At 54.4% G+C, this 23,197-nt stretch overlaps 1 protein-coding gene across 4 annotated transcripts; it reads right to left on the bottom strand.

Moving 5' to 3' along the window:
- Positions 1–863: 863 nt before the first annotated feature.
- On the bottom strand, positions 864–21,647 carry PHF19 (PHD finger protein 19). 4 transcript variants are annotated; one of them, XM_066256365.1, is made up of 15 exons: positions 21,517–21,647; positions 18,513–18,646; positions 17,857–17,938; positions 14,239–14,334; positions 13,659–13,759; positions 13,053–13,201; positions 11,097–11,192; positions 10,332–10,400; positions 10,038–10,158; positions 8,357–8,424; positions 7,019–7,180; positions 6,336–6,423; positions 5,531–5,616; positions 4,436–4,531; positions 864–3,286 (listed from the first exon to the last, which is right to left on the bottom strand). In XM_066256365.1, the coding sequence occupies exons 1-15, from the start codon at positions 21,566–21,568 to the stop codon at positions 2,944–2,946; spliced, it is 1,743 nt and encodes a 580-aa protein (XP_066112462.1). In that variant the 5' UTR covers positions 21,569–21,647; the 3' UTR covers positions 864–2,943. The 4 variants fall into 4 exon arrangements, with proteins under 4 accessions (XP_066112462.1, XP_066112459.1, XP_066112460.1 ...); XM_066256362.1 differs by having other exon boundaries at positions 18,458–18,646; positions 21,517–21,641; XM_066256364.1 differs by having other exon boundaries at positions 3,026–3,286; positions 4,436–4,502; positions 18,458–18,646; positions 21,517–21,641.
- Positions 21,648–23,197: the final 1,550 nt, after the last annotated feature.

The following is a 23,197-nucleotide window of genomic DNA, read 5'->3' as shown; positions in this document are numbered from 1 at the left end:
GTCTATGACCCCACACTCGAGCTGGTGAGCCACACTCAGCTGGTGAGCTAGTTTCAAGCCTGGGTCCTCAGCGTCCCTGGCCAATGCTCTAGCCACTGTGAAACCCCTGGTCAAACTGGTTAATGAAGACTTTTAAAGGTAGACATGAATACTTAGGGGGATTAACAGGCTACACTTAACCCCTGAAACTACAGAATTTAGTTAAATCCTCGGCCTTCACCTCCCTATAGCTTCTTCCTACCCCCTCATCTATTTTTCTCTAAGCTGCCCAGATGCAGTTTATTTGAAGTAATAACCCATTGTATTTATATGTGTACGGGCTTCCTGTCTGCACCCAGGGACTGAGCCCAGCAGGGGTTTTCTCTGCCACGTGAAGGGTAAGGAGACTGAACTAAAGGACTGACCAAAGCGGTACAGGTTCTAACCAGCGCCACGCCTGGAACTCACTTTGGATGTCTAGGACTGTGTGCCTATGTGCACTGGTTTTATAGTGCCCGAACTTAGTATTTTTTAAGTTTCTAAGTTCATTTTCCATCCTTTATTACTTCTCTGTGGCCCTCAGCTAGCGTTTTGCCCCATGGGTAAGGTACTCACAGTAGAAAAAGGTCCCATGTGTTCTTGGTGGTGAGAGTGAGGGTACTGCTGAGAATTCACTGCTAGTAGTGGGAGTGGCAGGTGGCCAGGGAGAGCAGGGCTCCTGCCATTGCTCAGTCTCCAGGGAACCAAGGCCAGAGACCAGAGCCAATTCCTCCTGCTACCCAACTGCTGATAGTTCACTACTGGGGGGGGGGGGGGGGGGGGGGAGACAAGCAACCTTTCAAAGGGAGCTTTTAAATTGTAACTCAGATGCATTAATTAAAACTTTAATATAACATTATTAAAAGCAGCAATTCAAAATCATAACTTTTACAAGGTGCACAGGATTATAAGGTCAGTCGGCAGTAATGCAGCTATTACTGGAACAAAGGCAATGCTGGGCTGCAGAGTCAGGGCAGCTTGGCCAGGCCTTCTGCTGGGAAGTCATCCCGACCCTCCTCCCCCCTCTTCAAGACCACAGCCTCCGGGCCCAAGCAGAGAAGGTGCAGATGCATCGTGACAGGCCTTGCTCATCCTGTGCTTTCTCAGAAGCCTGGAGAGCACCAAAGATGGGATCCCAGGCCCCACCCCCCACCAGACTGGGGGCTGCCTTCTCAGCTTCCCTTCCACATGGCCCTGGTCAGGGGCTTTGGTGGCAGCAGCTGTGGGGCTGAGAAGGGGGATACCTGGGCCCAACCCTTGACCATCCCTGTCTGGTCCTTGCCAGGGAGGCCAAGGGGAAGCAGGAGGGCTGCGCCCAGGAAACGAGGTCCCGTTGGAAAGGCACTGTAGGAGCTGAGGCTTAAGGCAAGGGGAATCTGAACGGTCACAGGGACCCCTGGAGGCTTACAGGTGGGGAGGGCGTCAGCCTGGAATGGAAACCCAGCCTCAGGCCTGCTGGCCCCCTTACTGTTCACCCACCTTCGCCTGGCAGCTGGCAGCCGCAGCGCTGGGCAGGGCCAGTCCCCATCTGGCGCATGCCCCCCGCCCACAGCCAAGGCACTTCTTTCCATTTTCAATCAAATGAGTCAGTTTCTAATATCTCTGGAAGCAGCAAAAATGAGGCGTTCCCTCCCATTTTTGGTTTCCCTCCCGAAACGTATGAGTTTTAATGTTGGTTCTGAGAACTCTATATTCCCTCTGACAAGAGCTTCCCTTTGAGGGGACTGGATGATGCAGGCCCTTTAAAACCACCAACCTGTCCCAAAAAGTGATTGTCAATCCCGGGTAGGCCAGGGGACAAGGCAGCAGGTGGCAGGGGAGGGGGTGTCCCCAGAGCTTCCCAATGGGATCCGAGCTGGTTCACTGGCTGAGGGGAGGGACAGGGCCAGACTTCCACTCACGGCCGAGGGAAAGCCAAGGGCAGGAGCCAGGCTGTCCCTGGAGGGAGAGTGAGTGTGTGTGTCTGTACACCTGGAGGCCAGGGCCAAGTGCTTGTGCCCAGAGAGAAAGCACATGGATGGAAGCTGAGGTGTGGGTGCCTGCGCACTGGGCTGCGTGTGTGGTGTCTGCGGTGGCATAGGAAACAGTCCGAGGGTCAGCGTGGCAGGCCTTCCTTTCCTCCCGCCTCCTCGCCCTGTCCCTCAGGTTTCCAACGCCACCGCCACCACTGTCCCAGCAAGGCCAGGCCCAGCTCCATTGTAACTAAGAAGGGGTGTGGCCAAGGAGAGGCAAACTGGCCCCTCAGAGGCACGTGACAGCCTTCACTCTGAGCCGTCACTCTGCTGCTGGTACCTTACGAGGCAGAGACCCAACCTCTTCCCTCCGTGGATCCCGAGGGTCCGGGGCCTCTGCCACACAGCCTTTCACATGAGCCTTCTACCCTCAATGCCTTTCCCAAGGGCTGGGGGAGGGGCCGGGAGTGGGAGGGCACGCTCTTCCCAACCTCCACCCCTTCTGTCTCAGAGGTTCCTGTCTCCTAATGGGCCCTGGCAGGACTGGCTGTCCCAGTCAGGGGTGGGGGACAGCAGGCGCAGGTAGGGTGTCTAAACATAAACACCCAAAAGGGGTAAATGAGGTAAGTGACACAAAACTGAGGACAAAGGTTCAGGCTTCAGGAAGAGGTGTCGGAGCCAGGGGCACAGTCAGAACAGGGGAACAGTTGGGGTGTGTGCAGAGTGTGGAGACACGGAGAAGCAGCTGGTGGGACCCAGAGACAGGCCAAGGGGTGGTGAGCGGGAGGCCCAGAGCAGAACGCACAGCAGGGAGGCGCAGACCTTCCCCGCAGGTGGGCGGGGCGGGCCAGGCACTTGCCGCTCCACCTTGCTCCCCCCCCCCCCCCCCCCGCCCGCCTTAAGAGAACCAGGAGCCTGTGGCTTCCACTGTCTCTTCTTGGCTTTCCAGAGCTGCTGGCATCCCAAGGGCTCGTCAGTAAGGGGTGGTCCCTTCCCACTCCACCAGGTACTGAACCTTGCCCTCGGGCGTGACCCTCCGAGCCAACACCTGGTACTTCTCCCCACAGGCTAACCGCCCAGCCGCACCAAAGTAGTTAGTGATGGACGACTTGAGGTGGGACAAAGACGAGTCATCTTCACTGATGCTCTCAAATGTGTGGCTATCAATGCCTTCGTCCGGCCGCTCAGGGCCCGGAGCCGCCTCTGCGCTGCTGTCCGAGGGGCAGCGTCCACCTGGCTCGGCCGCCCGCCGCTTTGCCCGCAGTGGTGTGTATGCCTTGGCTGCCAGCTTCCTCTTTCGGCTGCCTACTGTCCGTCTACGTCAGGAGGGGGAGAGGGAGATGGGAGTAGACAGGAAGATCTGCACAAGCCCCTCTTCCTGGGCACTCTCCTGGGCACCAGGCCCTGGGCTGGCCTGGCACGGGTTAGCCCCCTGGAGACTCACAACAGCCCCAGGATGGAAACGGGCTCCAGAGAAGTCACCAGCTGGGGAGTGATGGAGCCAGGACTCACACGGAGGTGTGTCCAGCCCTAAAGCCCATGTTCTCTGTAGTTAGGATCTCAGCCCTGCACACAGCCAGGGCAGCCACCTCTGTGCCCCCTGAAGCCATGCTGTGCACACAGGTGCTGCTCACAGTGCCTTGTCCCTCATCTGGGCTCGTGTAGCTAGACGAGTCCAATGCGGGTAGGACGGCAGTTACAGATGGAAGTACCTCGTAGCCCAGAGTCCGGGCTGGAGACAGACAGACTCGTGTGTGCGCAGAAAGAGGCAGGCGTGATGGGGAAATGGACAAGAGCACACGTTCAGATACTTGAAACAGAAAGAGCTGAAGAATTAGAACAAAGATGCCTAGACACACAGATGTTTGGTGACAGAAAAACACCCCAGTCACATAATTCTACTTTTTTCAGGGGCCTCAAAGGCCCCAAAATATAGCTAAAGGAGCCCAGAGTTCAGAATGTGTGTCTGTGCTATGCAGCAGCAGCCTCCCTGGGCCACTGAGGACTGACCATCGCCAAATGGCTGGGCCTCAGCGTGGCTCTGGGGTCTGTCCCTGTCCAGCCCTGCACCCTTCAGGGGACCACCTTCCTCTCCCTCAGGCTTCCAACTGACTGGCTCTTCCCCTTAGAGACCTGGAAGACAGTGGGGGTGGGCTGGCAGTCACAGGCACAGGCAGGTGGCCTGGTGTGAGGAGGCTAGGAACCCCAGAAGAGAGAATGTCTGGTCAAACGACCCCGAACTGGAACTGCCCAGAGAGAAATGTCACTCTACCTTCTGCAGCAACCAAAAGGGCGACCTCAAAGTCCACACTCAGACCAGGGCTCAGACCCAGACCCAGACTCTCAGAAGGCCAGGTCCCTCGGCCCAAGACTCAGAGCACAGAACGAGCCACACGTCACAGAAGTGGGAGGTGGAGGGCTGGGCGCTGTGGCAGAACGTGTGTCCAGACTGCCAGGAAGCTTACCTGGAGTCGTAGGAGAGGCTGGTGGAGGCGGAGCCAGAGGTGCTGGCGGCGTCCGTGGAGTCCACGTCTGAGAAGAAGGTCTGGCCTGAGCTGGCACTGAGAGGGAGGAGCAGGTGAGCCTGCTGTCGGCCCTCAGTGCCCCTTGGGCCCCTCCAGTCATCTCTCGGCTCCTCTGACGCCCTTCGTCCATCACAAGCCCGTGTTCCCAGGGCTCAGCTTCCTGCCACCACACCTGCAGTAGCTGCCTCCTCTCTGCCTGTCCATTTTCTACCCTTCCAGACCTCAAAGTCCAAGGGGTCAAGAAAGCCTTCCTGGACCACCCTCCCCTGGTGCTGATACACGTACTGTGACAATAATTAAAAGATAACCAATGAGCATGATCCCAGACACATGGGCAACACTTTACAGGCCCAAAGTGCTTTCTTTTACAGGATCTTGTTTGAGTGTCATAACCATGCAAAACCAGGTAAAGAGGTTCAGAGAGGTCAAAGAATTTTGCACAAGTTACACAGCCAGTAACTGGTGATCAGGGGCTGGAGCCCAGTCCTGTCTGCTGGAAGGAAGCCTTGCCTCCTCCATGCCTGCAGGGAAGCACTGAATGACTTAGTAATTTCAGATATAGAACAACGGGACACGCAGTCCCTCCCCTTGGCTGTCCCAAGCTCGAGGTGCTGTGGGAATACACAGAGAGCATCCAAGGCAGCCTGGAGAGGGTCTCTGGCGGCTTCCCGGAGGATCGTCAGTGTGGGATACCCACAGCAATTCTGCTCTGATGTGAGCCAGAAGCAGGAGAGGGCTGGCGAGGCAGGGAGGGCCCGGCAAAGGCGGGCTGAGAACACTGCTGCCAGGAGCTGTGCACGGGAGCCCGGAGACTACAGCCGGGGCACGTATGCTGGAAGCTCTGATGTAGAAAGACCCTTCGTGTAGCCTTAGACAATATGAATCATTGTAACTAGAGCTCCCACTGCCTCAAAAGGCCTTCTGCTCTCCATGACCAGAGCCTGCCCTCGCTGTTGGGGGACTGGAGGTGGGCTCCCCGCCTGGCGCCATCCTGGTATCCAGAGCAGGCCTTTCTGCTGGGTCCCTCATCGTTACCTTTTTAGACTCTGAATCTCATCCAATGTGAAGTCAAATATGCTGGCCAGGTGGTGGTTGGTGCTCCAGGCTGAGGTGAAATCACTCTGTGGACACAGACGAAGAGGAAGGGGAGGGCGGGTCAGTGAGCATCAGATCTCCAGGCGGAGGCTGTACAAGCCGCCTGCTGGTGCCGCCAGGGTTCTGAGGGCTGGGCCCTCCAAGGGGAAGACTCATCACTTCTCATTCCCAATTCTGACCGGGGACCAAGGCCCAGCTCCAGTCCTGGCTCTGTCTCCAGCTGCCTGCATGACCTTCCCATGCCTGGGTGTCAGGACCCCGCTCGAGTGGTCCCTGGCGAGCTTCACTCTGACCGGTGTCAGGCAGCATGGCAGATGGGAGTGACGGTTGTGAAGGTGCCTGGCACCAGTGACAGGCCAGGTGGTGGAGGCCCTGCTAACACGGCTGCCCGTGTGGCCGCAGTACAGCCTGAGGGGCAGAGGGCGGGAGAGCCCTGCTTGGGGCTGGGCTCCATGCTGTCTGGGGAGTGACCTCAGGAAAGTCACCGCCCCTCCCTGGCCCTCACTTCCCCCACCTGGACAGGGGGGACAAGGACATTATCTACCCTTGCCTCCACTTTGGGTTTTGAGAACTTAGGGAGATAAAGGACTGTTCTTGCAGAGCCTGTTTTCCTTGTTTAGCTGTAAAAGGAGTGGCTTCTCCTTTACGGGAGGTGGGACAGTCCCCTGGGCCTGGGGACTCACTTTCTCTAATATGTGCTGACCCTGTGTGAGAAAGTGGAGAATAAGAAAAACAAGAAACTAACACTGGGAATAGCATCTTCCAGCAAAAACTTTGATCTTTTTCTTCTATAAACTCGCCTTTTCTGCTGCTGGAATTCGTGAGGCAACAAACTGTAGAGACAGAAAAGGGAGAAGGTGGCCCAGTCAGAGGTGAGGCCCAGGAGGTGGCCCCAAGGGAGGAGGGGGAGGGGCAGAGCTGGGGTCACAGCCCTGGGAGGGGGTTCTCTTCACAAGGAGACTGGGGATGAGGAGGAGCCCTGGGGCGGCAGATATGGGAGGCGATGGCGATGGAGGGCGTGTGATGGGCAGAAGAGAAAAGGCTCCTCCCCAGGCACCTGTGCCCAGATGCTCTACCCGGTGCCCCCCGGGGTAGGGCTCAGCGCCGCCAGGAGAGCTAGGGACCCGCCCCCTCCAACGTCTCTGCCTAGGCCGCAGCCAGCGGGATGGGCCCCTGACCTGGCTCTTCTTCCTAGCAAGCCAACAAGGGGCGGTGGTAAGAGGCGTCTCAACATGGGATCAGCCCTGGCTCAACCACGACCTGGCCTCCCAGGGTGCCTCCAGCCAGGACTAACTGGGTGTCGGTCCTCCCTGCTTGCTTGGACCCTAACATACTCTCCGGGCACATGGCATGACCTGTCGGCTGGGGCTGGGAGCAGAGATCCCGGGTTCAGCGGCAGCCCTGGTCCCTGAGTCCCCCGGCACTGACCCGGGCTTGCTCTTTCCTCTCTTCCGCAGCTCAGACGAGGCACCGTTCTCAGCAGGCAGCAGGCTCTTGTCAGGGAGCAGCTTCCCTGGTGGGTTGGGTGGGACTCGGATGCGGAGGCGGAAGATACACTTCTTCTTCTTGATCTCCTTGCCACAGAGGAACCTGGGGGTGGGCAGGGGAGGACAAAGCTCTGGAGTCTGTCAGGCCACCCTCCTGGGGAGGCCAGGCAAGTGTTCCAACTACTCTCTCCGCCTCCCTGGACCCAGAGCTGAACTCCAGAGCGGCCTGAGGAGGCCTGTGGGACCAGGAGTCCCAGGGGTCGTGGCTGAGGACGTGGCTGGTGGTTCCTCTCGTCCTTCCCCTGCACACTGGCTCTTGCTGCCCTGCTCCTTTCTCTTCTCTGCTCAGCCAGCCCCAAGGCCCCTCCCCAGCAAGGCCTCCTCCAGCGCCCAGCGGAACACCAGTGTGCTCTCTGCTCCCCCGGGGAGATTGAAAGCACCTCCAGGCACTGCCCTCACCCTTCCGACAAGGCTGCGCTGCCAGAGGCTGCAGAGGTGCCCAGACCCAGCCCTGCCCCCAGGACACGGCCCCTGGTAGGACAGGAGCCTCACAGACTCAAAGATAGGGCTGTGTCTGGACCCCAGACCGTGAGAAAGTGGGAGAAAGCGTGGGTCAGCCTGCCTAGAGCTGTCTGGGGACGCCACAGAGAAGCGGGGACCACAGCTCGTCCCTGTGTCCTCACCTAGGCAGGACTGACAGCCCCAGTTTGATAAACAGTTGTTGACAGAGCGAATGAAAGGGGAGAGTGTGAGCAAAAACATGAGGGGGAAAGCAAAGGATTCAGAACGGCTGACATCCAGAATGACTAAGGCAAAGGGACAGTGGCCGAAGGCGTGCAGGGTCTCCTAAGAGGCCATGAACGCTCTGCTAAGGAGCCTGGGCGTTCCCTGTGGTGGTGGCAAGGAACATGTCAGCTGCGTGTTCTGAGAAGCCATGGGCCATGCAGCCCATCTAAGAGACAGCGAATCAATTCCTCGGCGCCAGGCCCGGAACTAGACAGCTAGGGCGGGAGGGGCCTCAGAGATCAGGGGCGCAGCCCCCAGGTTGCCGAGCCCAGGTGAGAACGTGCCACGCTGCTGGAGGGGTCAGGGCAAGCTTCACAAAGGAGGGGGTGGGGCCTGGGTCTTGAAGGACAGGTAGGATTTATATAGTCAAAGGGAAGCAGCAGGAGACCCGGGCAGGGAGCACAGCTTGAGCAGAGGCTATGAAGTAAGAAGAACCTTTAGGTTGGAATCCCACCTGTAGGGGGCCCCACGGCACTCCCTTCCCTGCACGCACCGGCTTTTGTAACTGTTCAGCGCATTGAGGAGATGCGGTCCTCGGTCGGTCACAGGGGTGCTGGTGAGCTAAGGGGGAGCAGGCCAGCAGGACAGTCAGACCCTGGCATACAGCGTCTGAGGAGGCCTCTGCCCCGACATCTCCCTCCCCTCAGACTCCCGAGTCCTCCAGGTGAGAACCATGGACTTATTCCATGACCTCAGACTAGTCTTCTCACCTGAGCTCAGTTCCCATCTGTAACTGGTAGAGTCACTCTCGTCCTAAACATATCAAGAGCTTCAAATATGCCCATGCCCTTGACCCAGTGATGCTACTCCATGGAACCTATCATATGGACATAATAGGAAACATGGACAAAGCTTTATGTACAAAAATGTTCATGGCAGCACTGTGCCCAATGCTGGGCCAATGACACAAATGGGAAAGAAACTGTATGTCCAACAGGAAGGAAAAAAGTCAACTATGATGGACATCAGCACAGCCTTTAAGATGTTTATGAAAATTCCTTCACGATATGACAAAGTATTATAATATAATGTAAACGAAAAAAGATTACTTAAAATATTATATAGTCTGAACCAGTGGTCACTGGTCCGTGAATTGGTGGCAGTTCACGAATGAGTTAATCCTACAACATCAGGATGGTGAACTCTTTCATGGACCAGCACAAAACTTCTGGTGGACTGGCATCAGTTTCTGAACCAGTGGTTGAAAGCCACTGGTCTAAACCATGTAAAAAGAAAAAAATACACTTCGAAGAGAGGGTGAAGAAATTGCACCAATGAATTAATAGCAGCTGTTTCTGGGTTCTGTGATGTGGAAGTAAGGATGGCTTTTTTTAAACAAGTATACCTCCTTATGCTTTTTGGTACTTTCAAACTATTCTCTCAGAAACAGGTATGATTTTTTTGTAAATCAGAAAAAAGTGTTTTTAAAAAGTGTACCAGCTCTACCTATCTTTTAGGACTTTGTATTACGTATGTCTTTTTATAAATTATCAAACATTGCAAATGAAGATGTTATACGAAAATTTTTTGCGAAGCATTAGGGTTACCTTTTGTTTTTTAATCCCTGTCTCACCAAAGAAGGATTTGAGGCAGTCAGTAGAGAAGACGCCTCACTCTGGATGTGGTGGAGAGGACTCTAAGGATGTCAAGGGGAAAACGGGACATGGTCCCACCGTGGAAGTGGGAAGGCCCAGCTCAGCTCTAAATGCCCTGGGCAAGTCACTCTCCACCTCTGACATCCAGAAGTCTGGTTCACTCCATGGTTCCCAGGCTCCCAGACACCTGGCGCCCACTTCTGCTATTCAAAGTAGGACCAGCAGGGGGCAGGCCCACTTCACTTTTCACCCTAGTCAGGTAATCTAGAGTGGGTCAAACATCTAGGTGGAGAGCCCTGCTCCAGCTAGACTAGATCCCTACCTCTCTGCAGCTGAGTTTGTGAGGGTCTAACCTGCCCACTGTCAAAACCTGGATCAGGAAGCCCCTTGCAAGGCACAGGCTCAGAGGTGTGGACTCAGGGGTATAGCAGCTCAAAGGCTCTGACAGCAGCTTAAGAGTGAGCGCTCCGAGGCTTGGATCCTAGCCTGCACTGTGGGGACCCTGGGCAAACCTCTTTGGACCATGGTAACCCCACTGTACGGGCTCCTGCCACTCTGCCGTCCCACGGTCCTGCATACCTTGCCAAGCTGCAGGAGCTCCCAGTGGTGGTTGACAAAGGCCAGAATCTCCTCAAAGTCAAAGTACTTCTTCTTGCTCTGCACCCCCAGGTTGTAGAGGGCCAGGTGAACCACATCCACCCTGGGCAAGGGGCAAGGAGGTGGAACCAAGGTGAGGCCGCAGCCAGGGCTGGAGCCTCCGGGGTCAGGGCTGAGGGGCAGGACAAGGCTGGACCTGGTAGTTGGAAATAAAATTGTTCCAGGGGGAGGGGAGGAGGCCGGGGGGGGGGGCTGGGCCAAGCCCCATCCTCTCACCATCGCAGGGGTAGCCTCTCAATGTATTCTGGGCCCTGGTTACACACGGAGCACAAGAACAGGTAGAACCTGTGGGTGAGGGAGGGGGAGGCCTGTGGTGGGAGGAGTGACCCCCCCACCCTAATCCAGCCTCCTCAACCCCCTCAACTCCCAGCTTTCTTCCCATAGTTAGCTTGCTCTCATTCCTAGGCCTGCTAGCCTGAGGGCGGGGGTAAGGGCAGGGAGAGCCAGAGACCAAGAAATACTCCCGTCCCTTTTAACCCCTTCGTCAGTGCCTTTTCCCCATGTCACTGCCCTGGAGTGGGGCTGAGTTCAGGGAGAGTGAGCTGAGCGAGGCTGGGCTCCAGTGGTCACACTCTTCTCCTCTGAGACACACACAGTTATCAAGGCACCCATAACATCTGGTTGACACACAAGGCCTCCTATTAGCTTAGACTCAATGGTTAGAAGCTGGATCGAGTCATCCATTCACCCAGCAGCTCCTACAACAACCCTGGGCAGGGATGGGGCAGGCAGGGCTTGTATCACTCTCCCTTCCCTGGACACTTAAAGAGCCTGAGGCTTAGGAAAGGTAAGAATTTGTCTAAGGTACCCCACAAGTCAATGGCAACTGGGGATGTAGTCCATAATATTCCTCTATGGGAAGACTTCCCCCATACACCCCCACTTCACTAGAGCCTGGCAGGCCATCTGAAGGAGTTGCCACTGCTGTCCTCTGACCCCTACCTCACACCCAAGGCTGAGCCAGACCAGATGAGCACCTACCGGTCTCCAAACATCATGGGCTCATTGAGGCACTGGGTGCAGGCCTCGTGAAACCACTGCCTGCACCGGTAACACTGCAGCATCCGCAGGTACCACCTGGAGAGGAAGGAGTAAGGGTCACCTGAGCCCACACTGCCAGCCAACACGAGCCTCAGCAACCTCTCCCAACAAAAACCTGCCCTCCCCTAGGGTCAGGGAAGGGAACTCTTTTACCAAGCACTTAGGCTGTGCCAGAGGAAGTCCTGGAAAAAGGGCATACGCTGCCTCCTTTGATCTCAGGTTGGGCCCTTAACCCCATTTTATAGATGAGTTAAGAGATTAAATGGCTTGTTTGTCACTCAGGAAGCAAGTGGTGGATAATGATTCAAATCCTGGCCTCCCTGACTTCAAAGCATTCTTCCACATACACTTCTTCCCAAACACCACTGACAGGGAAGACTTTGCCCAGGAGACTCCTGTAACCAACAGGGCAGCGCTACGTCTGGTTTTTCTCGCCCCGTTCCTGTGTCTACCCTTTCATGGCCATTTAACATCTACTCACTGAATATAAACTAAGAGCAAAAAAGTATTTCCTTAATACGAGGGTCGGGAACCTATGGCTCGCAAGCCAGATGTGGCTCTTTTGATGGCTACATCTGGCTCACAGACAAATCTTTAATAAAAAAAATAATAATGTTAAAAATATAAAACATTCTCATGTATTACAATCCATTCATTTCCTACCACTCATGTTCATGGTTGCGGGTGGCTGGAGCCAATCACAGCTGTCCTCCGGGACAACACCAAATTTTTATTGGATAATGTGTAACGTACACGGGTCGTTGTATGGCTCTCACGGAATTACATTTTAAAATATGTGGCATTCATGGCTCTCTCAGCCCAAAAGTTTCCCAATCCATGCCTTAATAAGTCAATGCTTTGTTCACACCTTGTCAGGTGTGGTCCATGGGCCAGGGAACTGGAATCATCTGGGGTCTAGATTAAAATGCAGATTGCTTAGCCCACCCAAGGCCCACTCAATCTTTGCGGGAGCCCCAGGGAGATGAGTTTTTATAATCACGCTGGGCAACTCTGCTCAGTAGGCATTGAAAACCACTGCCTTAATACTGTCCAGCTCTCTACATGAAAGGCATTTCTCCATGTTATCCCACAGGCCTTCCAACACCCAGGGATGTTGATGGGGCTGAGATGATTAATTCCGCCAGAGAGATGGAGTTAGACTGATTTGCCCAAATTAGCCAGGAAGGCTGAAAGCACAGACTCCAGACCCCTAGTTCTTGTCAACAGAGCTCGGGCTAAGATAAGGTTGAATTTCCTGAGGACAGAGATACCACCTCTTACTTCTCTGATGGTCTGGTGCGGTCTGCCCAAGGGGCAGCAGCTCAGTTGCCATGGCTACAAGGCCCAGGCCACAAGGCAGAATCAGGCAAAGACCCTTGCCCTATAGGCAGGGCATGGCCCCACCCCCTCCTTGCACACCTCCAAGGAAAAGGATTTTACTATCTCACCAGCAGCCTGGTTCTCTGGCTCTGAAAATGGAAAAGTTTATCTTAACTTCTGCTCACCCCCAGTAACAGCTCACATTTAAGTGTTTACCAATTAAGTGCCAGGCACTGTGAGAGCCTTTAGGTGAATTATCTAATTCAGGTTCTGCTCGTAACCACCATGCAACAGGAAACTATTAGAAGAACTGAGGCTCAGTCCAGCACAGCTGTCAGGGGCTGGGAAGCTCTGGACATTGGTGTCCAGGCTCTTCACAATTGTTCAATATTTCCTTCTTTTCCATGGTGCCCCAGGAAAACACCTCCAATCCCGGCAGAGCTGGTCTGCCATCCCAAGCTCCAGGTTCTGGCCTCATCCTTAATATTAGGGCCCTTATCAGGAGGCCCCGCCTCCGCCGGCCCGATGGGCCCCGCCCCGCGCCCCGCCCCGCCCCGCCCTTCCCGGAGGCCTTACTCTCCCGGCCCGCCGCAGTAGCAGTAGCATTGCTGCTGGTTGGTACGGTGGGGTGAGTCCCACTCGAGTTCCTCGGGCTGGTAGGATAGCACCATCTTCACCGCCTGCAGCGTCCGGGCGATGGCGCCCTTCTTCACCGCGCCGCCTTTCTGCGGGAGATGAGGGTCCCGGTTGGACCGCAAGGGAAATGCCCACTAGGGGGACCCGCAGATATTCCAAAATAGAAGCAAGGAGCTTTTTCTCAGCAATCCCAAATCTTTCCTCTCTCTTTCCCAGACTGCCTCCACTAGTAGTAATAAGCACAGTAAAGGCAACAGTAATAACTAATAAGTGTGGGCACATACATGGTTTTCTCTTAGTAATAAGGCCCCATTCATTGGGGGCCTCTTACTGCTGACACCAAACCCTATGCATTTTACAACTGAGGAAACTGAAGCTCAGGAAGGATAGGAACCTGGCCAAGGACATACAGCTGGTAAGTGGCAGAGGCACTGTCTGCCTCCAAAACCTTGGCTGTGGGACTGGGACTCGGGCCTGAGCCCAGAGAGTCTCTGGGCTTCGCCACTGGTAAGGGGAGAGGCAGGAACAGAAGGATGGGGGACTCACCCGCACAGCCAGCGCGAAAATGCAGCGTCGGCAGAACCAGGGCGTGAGCAGGGTCCGGTCGGCACTGCCCGCTATAGGGATGTGGCACTGCTGGTGGTAACCTAGGCAGAGGAGGGGTGGTGGGTGCCCACAAAGAAGCCATGGCCCAAGGCCAGTCAGCCCAAAGGGCTGCAGCAAGTCCAAGGAGCTGTGTGCCTGCCAGCTGCGAGGGGGCTGGCTGGCGATGCTCTCACCAGGGCAAGCCAAGCTGGTGTCCAAGCAGGCAACGGGAAGGCAGCCTGGGCCCCGCTGGGGGAGGCCCCGAGGTCTGACCTCCGTCTCTGCGCCCCATCTCTCCCCTCATCCTCTCCACCCAGGGGGGCTCCAAATCTCATAACTCGTCTCTTTCTAGAAGCCCCAGCTCTCCCCCTGGGCCCGGGGTCCCAGAGACTGGTCCCTGTCCCTCTGGAGCTCCAAGGGAAACAGGAGGCCAGCTGAGGCCCCAGCAGTCGGAGGCGGTGCCTGTCAGGGGCCAGTGTGTGTGGTAGGGGGAAGGGGATGCCAGTCAGGGCCTTCTCAGTGCCCTGCTCATCACACTCACCCAGGCCACACTTGCCACAGATGAGGATCTCATTCAATGGCCCTGATGTCTTCCCCAGGCAGATGTTGCACTTGGGCTCCTCCCCTGGAACACCAGCTGGAAGAGAGAGAGAGGCCCTCTAGGGTCTGGCTGGCTGCAATTAGACGAGTTTTAAAATCAAGGTTCTGAGCCTCTGCATGCTGGGCCTGGCACTGGGCCCCACATGCCAACTCACTGACTGTCCCAGCCACTCTGAGGTGCCTATTGTTACTACCCCATTCTAAAGACAGGGGAATTGAGGTTCAGAAAGGTTAAGTCCGTTGCTCAGCTAGTAAGCAGGAGAGGTAGGATTCAAACCCATGGCTCTTTGACATCGAATCCTTTGTTCTTTTGAACATATCACGCTGCCTCTCCTGCCTAATTTAACCTGATTTGTTAAGCAGTTTTTTTTATTCATTTTAGAGAGGAGAGTGGGGGGGGGGAGAGAGAGAGAAGGGGGAGGAGCAGGAAGCATCAACTCCCATATGTGCCTTGACCAGGCAAGCCAGGGTTTTGAACCGGCAACCTTAGTGTTTCCAGGTTGACGCTTTATCTGCTGCACCACCACAGGTCAGGCCTGTTAAGCAGTTTTTTATGTTAAATAATTTGATGGGACAATAATAGAACGTTATAATTTAACTCTGTGTTCTCATGAACAATTATGAACTCATGGCCAGTCTTATTTTGACAATATTCCCACCTACTGCCCGCTATAATTTTGCATCAAGTCTCAGATACCCAATCATTTCCATAAATATTTCAGTATGTATCTCTGAAGGATTAGAACTCTCTTTTAAACAAATCCATAACTACAGCATTTTTATGGCACCTAAAAATTAAAAATACTTTCTTTGTATGAACAGCTTCAGTTAGTATTCACATTTCCAATTGTCTCAAATAAGTATCACAACAATGTTAAGTCTGTTCGGTTGCTTTTATTTTTATTTTTTTTTTTTTTAATTTTTATTTATTTATTTTTAATTTTTCTGAAGCTGGAAACAGGGAGAGACAGTCAGACAGACTCCCGCATGCGCCCGACCGGGATCAACCCAGCACGCCCACCAGGGGCGACGCTCTGCCCATCCTGGGCGTCGCCATGTTGCGACCAGAGCCACTCTAGCGCCTGGGGCAGAGGCCACAGAGCCATCCCCAGCGCCCAGGCCATCTTTGCTCCAATGGAGCCTTGGCTGCAGGAGGGGAAGAGAGAGACAGAGAGGGAAAGCACGGCGGAGGGGTGGAGAAGCAAATGGGCGCTTCTCCTGTGTGCCCTGGCCGGGAATCAAACCTGGGAACTCCACACGCTAGGCCGACGCTCTACCGCTGAGCCAACCGGCCAGGGCTGTTCGGTTGCTTTTAAACTGTAGGTTCCCTCTCCATCTTGTTTTTTCTTTCTTTCTTTGCATGTCTTTTTTTTTGTTGAAGAAGAAATGTGTTTATGTGTGAAAGGTCTGAGTGAATACATAAAGTAAATGCTGATGTGTTTCTTTTTTTGTGTGGCAGAGACAGAGAAAAAAAAGAGGGACAGATAGGGACAGATAGGAAGGGAAAGAGATGAGAAACATCAGTTCTTCATTGCAGTACCTTAGGTATTCATTGATTGATTTCTCATATGTGCCTTGACTGGGGGGCTGCAGCAGACCAAGTGAGCCCTTGCTCGAGCCAGCGACCTTGGGCTCAAGCTGGTGAGCCTTGTTCAAACCAGATGAGCCCGCACTCAAGCTGGCGACCTCGGGATCTTGAACCTGGGTCCTCCACATCCCAGTCCAACGCTCTACCCACTGCACCACCACCTGGTCAGGCTGATGTGTGTTTCTTACTTCCCCTAACAGTGGTCGGCAAACTCATTAGTCAACAGAGCCAAGTATCAACAGTACAATGATTGAAATTTCTTTTGAGAGCCAAATTTTTTAAACTTAAACTATACAGGTAGGTATATTCCTTATCGAGGTAGCACCCGCACATGGTATTTTGTGGACGAGCCACACTCAAGGGGCCAAAGAGCCGCATGTGGTTCGTGAGCCACAGTTTGCCAACCAGGACTAGCAGACTGAAGGTAAGAGCAGAAATAGTATCCATTCACCAGTGTGTCTCAGGACCTCACACAGGTGTGTGGCACATAACACATGTTCAAGACATGTTTGTTGAGTAAATGTTATCCCTCTTACTCCTGAATATGCCCCCAGGAAGGTGGCGTCCACCACGGATTTCAGTAAGTGCTCATGGGCTTAATGACATGATGGATCAGTAACTATGATGTGTTCAGCCTCAGGCTCTCACCTTGAGAGACACCAGTGGGGCATCTGTCCTGCCCATGAAGAGCAGTGATCAGGCTGGGACCCACTTCATTCCCCAGGTGAGCACTGTAGAGCCGCCACGGTGCCTGGCACACAGTGGGCCTCCTACTCAAGGTCTGCTGCACTAAACTGTCTTTCCTCACCAGCTGGCTTCCTGTGCTTCCAATTAGAGGGTAACTCAGGAGCGGAGGGCCTTATTGCTTTGGATCTTATACAAATACAAGGACGTGAGAAGAGCTTGGAGAAGAATCAGCCTGCGTTACCTACAACATCTTGCAGAAGAAGGCAGTTCAGAAGCTCTACTAACTGGCGGGATTCTGCGGTCCCTACTTGGCAGGCTCCTTGAAATCACCTCTCATTGTAACAAATTCTTTGGAAACTGCCAACCCCCTCAACTGTGGGCTAAGCATTTTTACATGGATAATCTCATTTAACCACTCTGTGAAGCCAGTACTTTCATCATGTCCTTTTCTCAGATGAAGAGATTGAGGGTCAGAGAGGTTATGTCCCTTGCCCAAGGATATGGGCAGAGCTAGACCTTTGCCTAAGGAAAATCTGAGCCTAAAACCTGCCTCCTCCCCCCACAATCACTCCTGTTCTCTTGGGAGCTCCATGTGGAAAATATATGAGCATTGTGACTGATTGGTGTTGTCTGTCATGTACATGGGAAGGGAGAATGGTGGCAAGAATGCCACCAATTTGCCATCAGTGCAAGACAGTCAACTCACTGAGGGCAGGGATGGTGCCACCCAGCTCCCTTTCAGCCCTGAAAGCTGGTCCAGCTCCACGGGGCCTGTCCATCTTCACCCTGCCGGGCCCATCTCTGCTCTCTTGGTCTTTCCCCCATGGATGCAGCTGCTCTACTAGTTTTCTTCACATGTTGATAGGGGTCACTGTGCTCCTCTAGAGGAACAATTTTGATTGCCTGGGCCCCTCTTGGCCACTAGTCCAGGGCGACTCAGAGCTTTGTGTGGCAGGAGATGAGGTACAGCAAGGAGGCCGACTCAGGCCTGGGAGCACCCCGCTCCTGGCACCTGCTGAGCTGCCGTCTCCATCTGCTGGACTCCCTCGTGAGGCATGGGTACTCAGGGATGACGAATGTTTTAAGGGGATGACGAATGTTAAAGGGCCTTTCCATGCAAATGCACAACTGGTAACGTGATCAGCCTCTCAGGTCGGCTTGGGGGTTCATGGGTAAGGTCAGGTGGCAGAAATAAGAGACAGAAGAAGGAAAATAATGGAGGTGGAGAAAGAAAGAAAGAACAGGGGGTGGGACAGCGGTGTCTCAAATCTTAGGTATACGCACCATGCTGTATGTCCTTCCACAGGACCCAGTATTTGGAATTATCTTCAAAAGTCACCAGGCAGCTCTGCTTTGAACTGCTGACCTGGGGCATAGCAAGGGAGGAACAATGTAAGAAAGTAGCTGGGCAGAAGCCAGGAAACATGGTCTTCCCCTCCTGTTTTTGTCCCCTCAGGGGTTCAGGGATTAATGGGAGCCCCTCCTTGTGCTCCAGCAAGTAGAGGTGGGCCAGCATGGAAGGTAGCTGGCAGCGCCTGGAGGTGGTACACAACCAACCACTGAAGTTGTACATTTAGGGACCAAGGGACAACTTGGGGGGAATGCTGAGCACAGAACAAGCCAGATGGTCATCTGTGACCCTCTCCAACCCGATTCCATTTTGTTCTGTAGGCTTGCAGAGCACTGTTCTAAGGAACTAGTTGGGTGATGTTAGCTCTAAGGATGGCACCTGCAAAAGTGCCTTCCCTGTTCAGCTGTTGAGAAGGAGGGACCAGAAGGGAATTTCCAGCAATCCTTCACCCTCCATCATGAGTCTGAGGCCTAGGCCACAGGGTGAGCAGATTGGTGGTGAGCCTGGGAACAGGGCCGGGGAGAAAAGGTTTACCCTCTTGATCTTCCCGAGGTAGTACAGTCCATCTGTCCACCGGCACAGCACGTACTGGCCCTCCGTCAGCTTGGACATCAGGTCTCTGAAGTTGTTCTTGGCTTTTGCCAGGGCCCCCTTGTTGGTGGCACCATAGGAGTCCCGAGTCCCTGGGTCCAGAGCTCGATTCTCCATCAGTTTCCACTCTTTCTGGAAGAGGAAGAGAACAGGACTTTTACTCCCTGCTTCAGAGACAGGAGATGGAAGGGAACTCCACTTATGTAATCTGTGGTAAACGCCAGATGCTTTTATTATCTCTCTGGATCTTTGTGATGACCTTGTGAGGGGACATTATCACTCCCTCAGAGAAACTGAGGTTTGGCAAGGGGATGTGGCTACAGGGTCCAAGGCAGAGCCGTGGCTCATAATCAGGTGAGCCAAATCCAAGGCCTGCTCTCTTTCCCACCTGTACCATGCTGCCTTCTGCAGAAAAGACTCAGCCAACTGCAGAGCCATGGGTCTGGACCACATTCCCTGGCTGAGGAACCTGAAGCTTATCCCTTAAACCAGCAATTTTCAACCTTTTTCATTTCATAGCATACATAAATTCATTACTAAAATCCTGCAGCACACCAAGAATATGTATTTTTACCAATCTGACAAAAAAATAGGTATAATTTTGATTGATTTAACAAAAAATAATAATAGTAATTACCTACCCTTTTTGCTCCAAAATGACTTTTAAAAAAAGTCAGGTACCTATATTTGTATATAAGGATTTCTGGTACCAACAATTAACCAATCGTGACCAATGCATAACCAATGCACCACAAGCAATAAGATGCAACTCTATTATATGATCTACATATTTATGGTTCAAGACAGAGCAGGTATACCAGACAGCTATTGTTGTGCTGGCTACTGTCATTTATTTGACAATCTAAGAAAGAAGAGGTCAGTGCCCATGACTAAACAGATACTGAGTGTTTTAAGATTTCTTGGGGCACACAGGTTGAAAATCGATGCCTTAAGCAAAGATACTGAGTGTTTTAAGATTTCTTGGGGCACACAGGTTGAAAATCGATGCCTTAAGCAAACATGCCGCATGCTCTCTGAGTAGAGGGCCTTCTCCAGGGAAGCAGCAGGAAGTCTTAGACTCTCCACTCCTAGCCCGAGAGCTGGCAAAGAACACTCACCCAGAAAGGAAAACGCCTGGGTGGCTTGTGAACTGGTCTAGACTTGGCCATCTGTGTCTCCTGTAATCCCCCTTTCTGTTCTCAATTAGAGGATGATTTAATGGAAACCAACGCTGGGACATTTAAACTCACTTATGCTTTTACTCAGATGCAAACTCATTCTCAGCAGTTGTCACCCCCATGCCACCCTCTCCAGCCTGTCTCGTCACCAGCCTATAAAACGCTTTCACTTTTCCTGTTAATGGTACTTACTGGGGTCCCCAGAACCCCAAGCATCTCAGACCTCTCCAACCAATGAGTTGTCACAGCCGCAAACTTAATGACAGCGACTTCTGGCATCCCGCTGTGTTTTCCATCTCGCGTCCTGATCTAAGTTAGGGCCTCGCCTTGCCTGGGCCATTGCATCACTCAATAACTGTTTCCTGAGCCCTTCGCTCACCTATGCTGGGCACCTGGGATGGAGCCAATACCACCGGCACCCAGGGCTAAACAGGCCACTACCTGCTTTCCTGTCTCTCCACCAGACTCTTTCACAGGGTCACCAATTCCCATCTGCTTATTTTCTTCCAGAAACCTTCTCTGCCCCCACCCCCAAGCCTTCAATGTCATTTGAAGCACTCTCCAAGGCCCCCTCCTCCCTTCTCTAGGCTCACCTGGCTCCAGGCCCCTCCACACCTTCTCCACTAAGCCAAACACTGCCCTCCCTCTGTTCCCGGCACCGGCTCCTCTGATCTCCCTCTCTGCCTTGGAGCTGGACACCTGGTGTTATTATTATCTGCAGACAGGGAGAGTCCCATGTGTTTTCTGTTTGAGCGAGTGTGTACTCCCGTGAGACTGTGTTGGATGTCTACAGCAGCATGTCAATGAGCATACGAAGCTAAATACATGTGTGTGCATATCAGGGGCCCCCGGGCAGGAAGGGCCCTGCTGGGGTCTTAGCTCTGCAGACAGCTGCACGGCCACTAGTCCGCTTCCCGTCCCGTGTCCCCATTACTCTTTCTCCTCCAGGGCAGAGTGCACAGGCACTGAGCAGGGGATGCGGACCGAATCCCTGCCTTCTCCTCCACCTGACTCCCCGCTATTTGAGGTCCCCGCCCGCCGGGCCTGGGGCCCGGGCCGCGGCAGGTTCACAAACTGACACTTCCTCCCCCGCCGCGCCGCTGAGAGCAGGCCGGGTCTCCGAGCCACCCCCGGCTGGGCCTGGAGGCCCCCGGGTGGCTGCCCCCCCACCAGCGTCTCCATCCCCCCGGAGCGGGCCCCCGTGGGTTGTGATTGGCTGATTCAAACCCATCTGCAAAGAAATGCCTCTTTGCGGGTTCCCCTCGGCGTCCAGTTCAAATCCGCGGCACCCGGAGCGCGGGGCCAGGCGGGGGCAGGAAGCTAGGATGATTCATGCGCCAAGGCCTCTCCCAGGGCGGCCGTTGGCTTTTTAAAAGGGGGGTTGAGGAGGGGATAAAAGCTTGCAGAAGTACCCCTTCGGGTCAGCGCTCCTCTCTTCAGTCACTCCGACGCCGAGTCTCCCCCTGTCCCATTCTGCCACAGCCTGACTTCGGACGTGAGCAAAATCCCAAACACCCCCATCGGTCTCCACCACACCCCTCTCCTCCCCCGAGCAGGAAAAGTCAAGATTTTAGACAAGGGAATAGTAACCTGTCACCTACACCCTCCAAAGGCTCGGGGACCCGGGCGGGGCTCCCTCCGTGGACACCGGTCAGCCCCCTTCGTCCCCCAGGCGTCCGGTTCCCAGGACTCCAACCCTCTGCCTTCCCAAAGCGTTTGCCAGGCAAAGTTCTGGGAGATTGCAAAACAGAGCTGTGTGCTAAAAGAGAAGAGTGTGGCGGGCAGTACCCGGCCGCGGCCGGCCGCCTGCAGCGCTCAACTTACCGTGGGGCTGCGTGTCCGCCGGTCCCACTTGGAGTCTGGCCACCAGGCGCATCGGCGGCAGAAACAGCTGCGCTCAGCCCGCGACTGCCCGGTTGAGTGTCCGCTCGTGGGGCCGGGGTCGGGGTCTCGGCGGGGGCGGGGCGGGGCGGGGGCGCCGCGGGGAGGAGGGGGGAGGAGGAGGAGGAGGAGGAGGAGGGAGGGGCCCGGGCGCTCAGGAAGGGGCCCCCTGGGCGCGGGGCGCCATCTTTTTCGCGTTTTCCCGCGAATTATTGACGTCTCGCTTATGTAATTAGCGGGGGCAGCGCCGGCCTCGCCATTGGAGCCCGCCGCCCGCGGGCCCCGCAGCGCCCCCGCCCGCCCGCGCGTCCGCCCCAAGGCCGTCCCCGCCCGCCGCCGGCGCGCATCCTCCGCCGCCACCGCGCTCGGGGCGCAGACACGCGGGCGAGTGCACGGCCGCACCGCCGGGCGCAGGCACAGCGCGGGCACACACAGAAGCAGCACCGCGCGCGCGCGCAGGGCAGAGCCCTATAGCTGGCACAGACACAGCAGGGGGTACAGACTCACAGGGTAGGGAAGACCCAGGGCAACCCAAATGGGATTTACACAAAATAAACGCACAACACCCAGCGCTGGCAACGCAGTCAGCACAAGCGTAACAGAAATAGATACATAGGGCACACAGCACAGATACACGTGACACCACACCATATACAAGGTATGAACACAGAATAAAGAGACGATAATGGATTAGACACATACAAACAAGGAGAGACACTGTATACAGCATACACACGCAACAGAACTAACACATAAGGCAGACAAACAGGCACAGGAACAAAGTACACCAACAGCACCTTGCACACAGTGCACAGAAACTACACAGCTACAGTTGCAAACGCCTGCTGCAGGCACAAACAGAAGTATAAAACGAAAGACACCATACAGTCATAGAAACAGCAGGTAATAGCAATGGGCATGTCTCTGCTCATATAGGGCCCTTGTCCTGGGGAGGAAGGGCCTACATGTCCCCATCCAGACTCACTCTTGGAGGGAGAAGGAGAACACTTGTCAATAACACCTCACTTTTTATTCCCTTCCTTATCCCTTATCCCTCCTTTCACCTGCCGCCATCACATTCTGCGGACACCTGCATGAGGCTGGGCAAGTGTGTGCATCATGGGAGTGGCCAGTGGACATCACTTCCACCCCACCCCCGCTTTCCCTGATCATTGTCAAGTTGCCCACCCTTGACCCTCTACCTCTGGGCCTTGCTGTATGATCTCTCGAGCTGGCTGGGTCTGCCTTTAGGATGTGCAGAACAGAGATTATGGAAGGAAGTGCTTACCTCTGATTAGTGGCCATGGAACCTGAGCATATCAGCCTGTTTCCTCATTTAAGTAGAGCTGTTGGGAAGGTTAGAAGTGATGTATACAAAGCCCTGGGCAACCCAGTGGGTATGCAGTAAGTGATTGTTGTACTTATCAAGGGATTACATATTTGTCAAGTGCCCCTCTGGGTGGAACTATTGAATAGAACTGGGAGCTGTGGGGCCCACAGCCTCATGGGGACATCAGGTGTTGATACAAACAGCAACAGCATAAATAACTATGACAGGCATGGTACCTTGCACTGGATGTGGTGGAGGAGTCCTGCCTTCAAGTCCAGCTCTGCCTTGGAGACA

Source organism: Saccopteryx bilineata, chromosome 2 (genome assembly GCF_036850765.1).
Source record: "Saccopteryx bilineata isolate mSacBil1 chromosome 2, mSacBil1_pri_phased_curated, whole genome shotgun sequence".
Classification (NCBI taxonomy): Eukaryota; Metazoa; Chordata; class Mammalia; order Chiroptera; family Emballonuridae; genus Saccopteryx; species Saccopteryx bilineata.
Note: the sequence above shows the minus strand (reverse complement) of the source record. Positions and strands in the feature narration are given on the sequence as shown.

Excerpts from the sequence above, each read along its gene's own strand:
- PHF19 (XM_066256365.1), bottom strand. The coding sequence starts at position 21,568 with ATGCGCCTGGTGGCCAGACTCCAAGTGGGACCGGCGGACACGCAGCCC. Across the intron at positions 13,760-14,238 it reads CTGTGGCAAGTGTGGCCTGG|GTTACCACCAGCAGTGCCAC; the intron begins GTGAGTGTGATG and ends TCCTCTGCCTAG. Across the intron at positions 13,202-13,658 it reads TTTTCGCGCTGGCTGTGCGG|AAAGGCGGCGCGGTGAAGAA; the intron begins GTGAGTCCCCCA and ends CATCTCCCGCAG.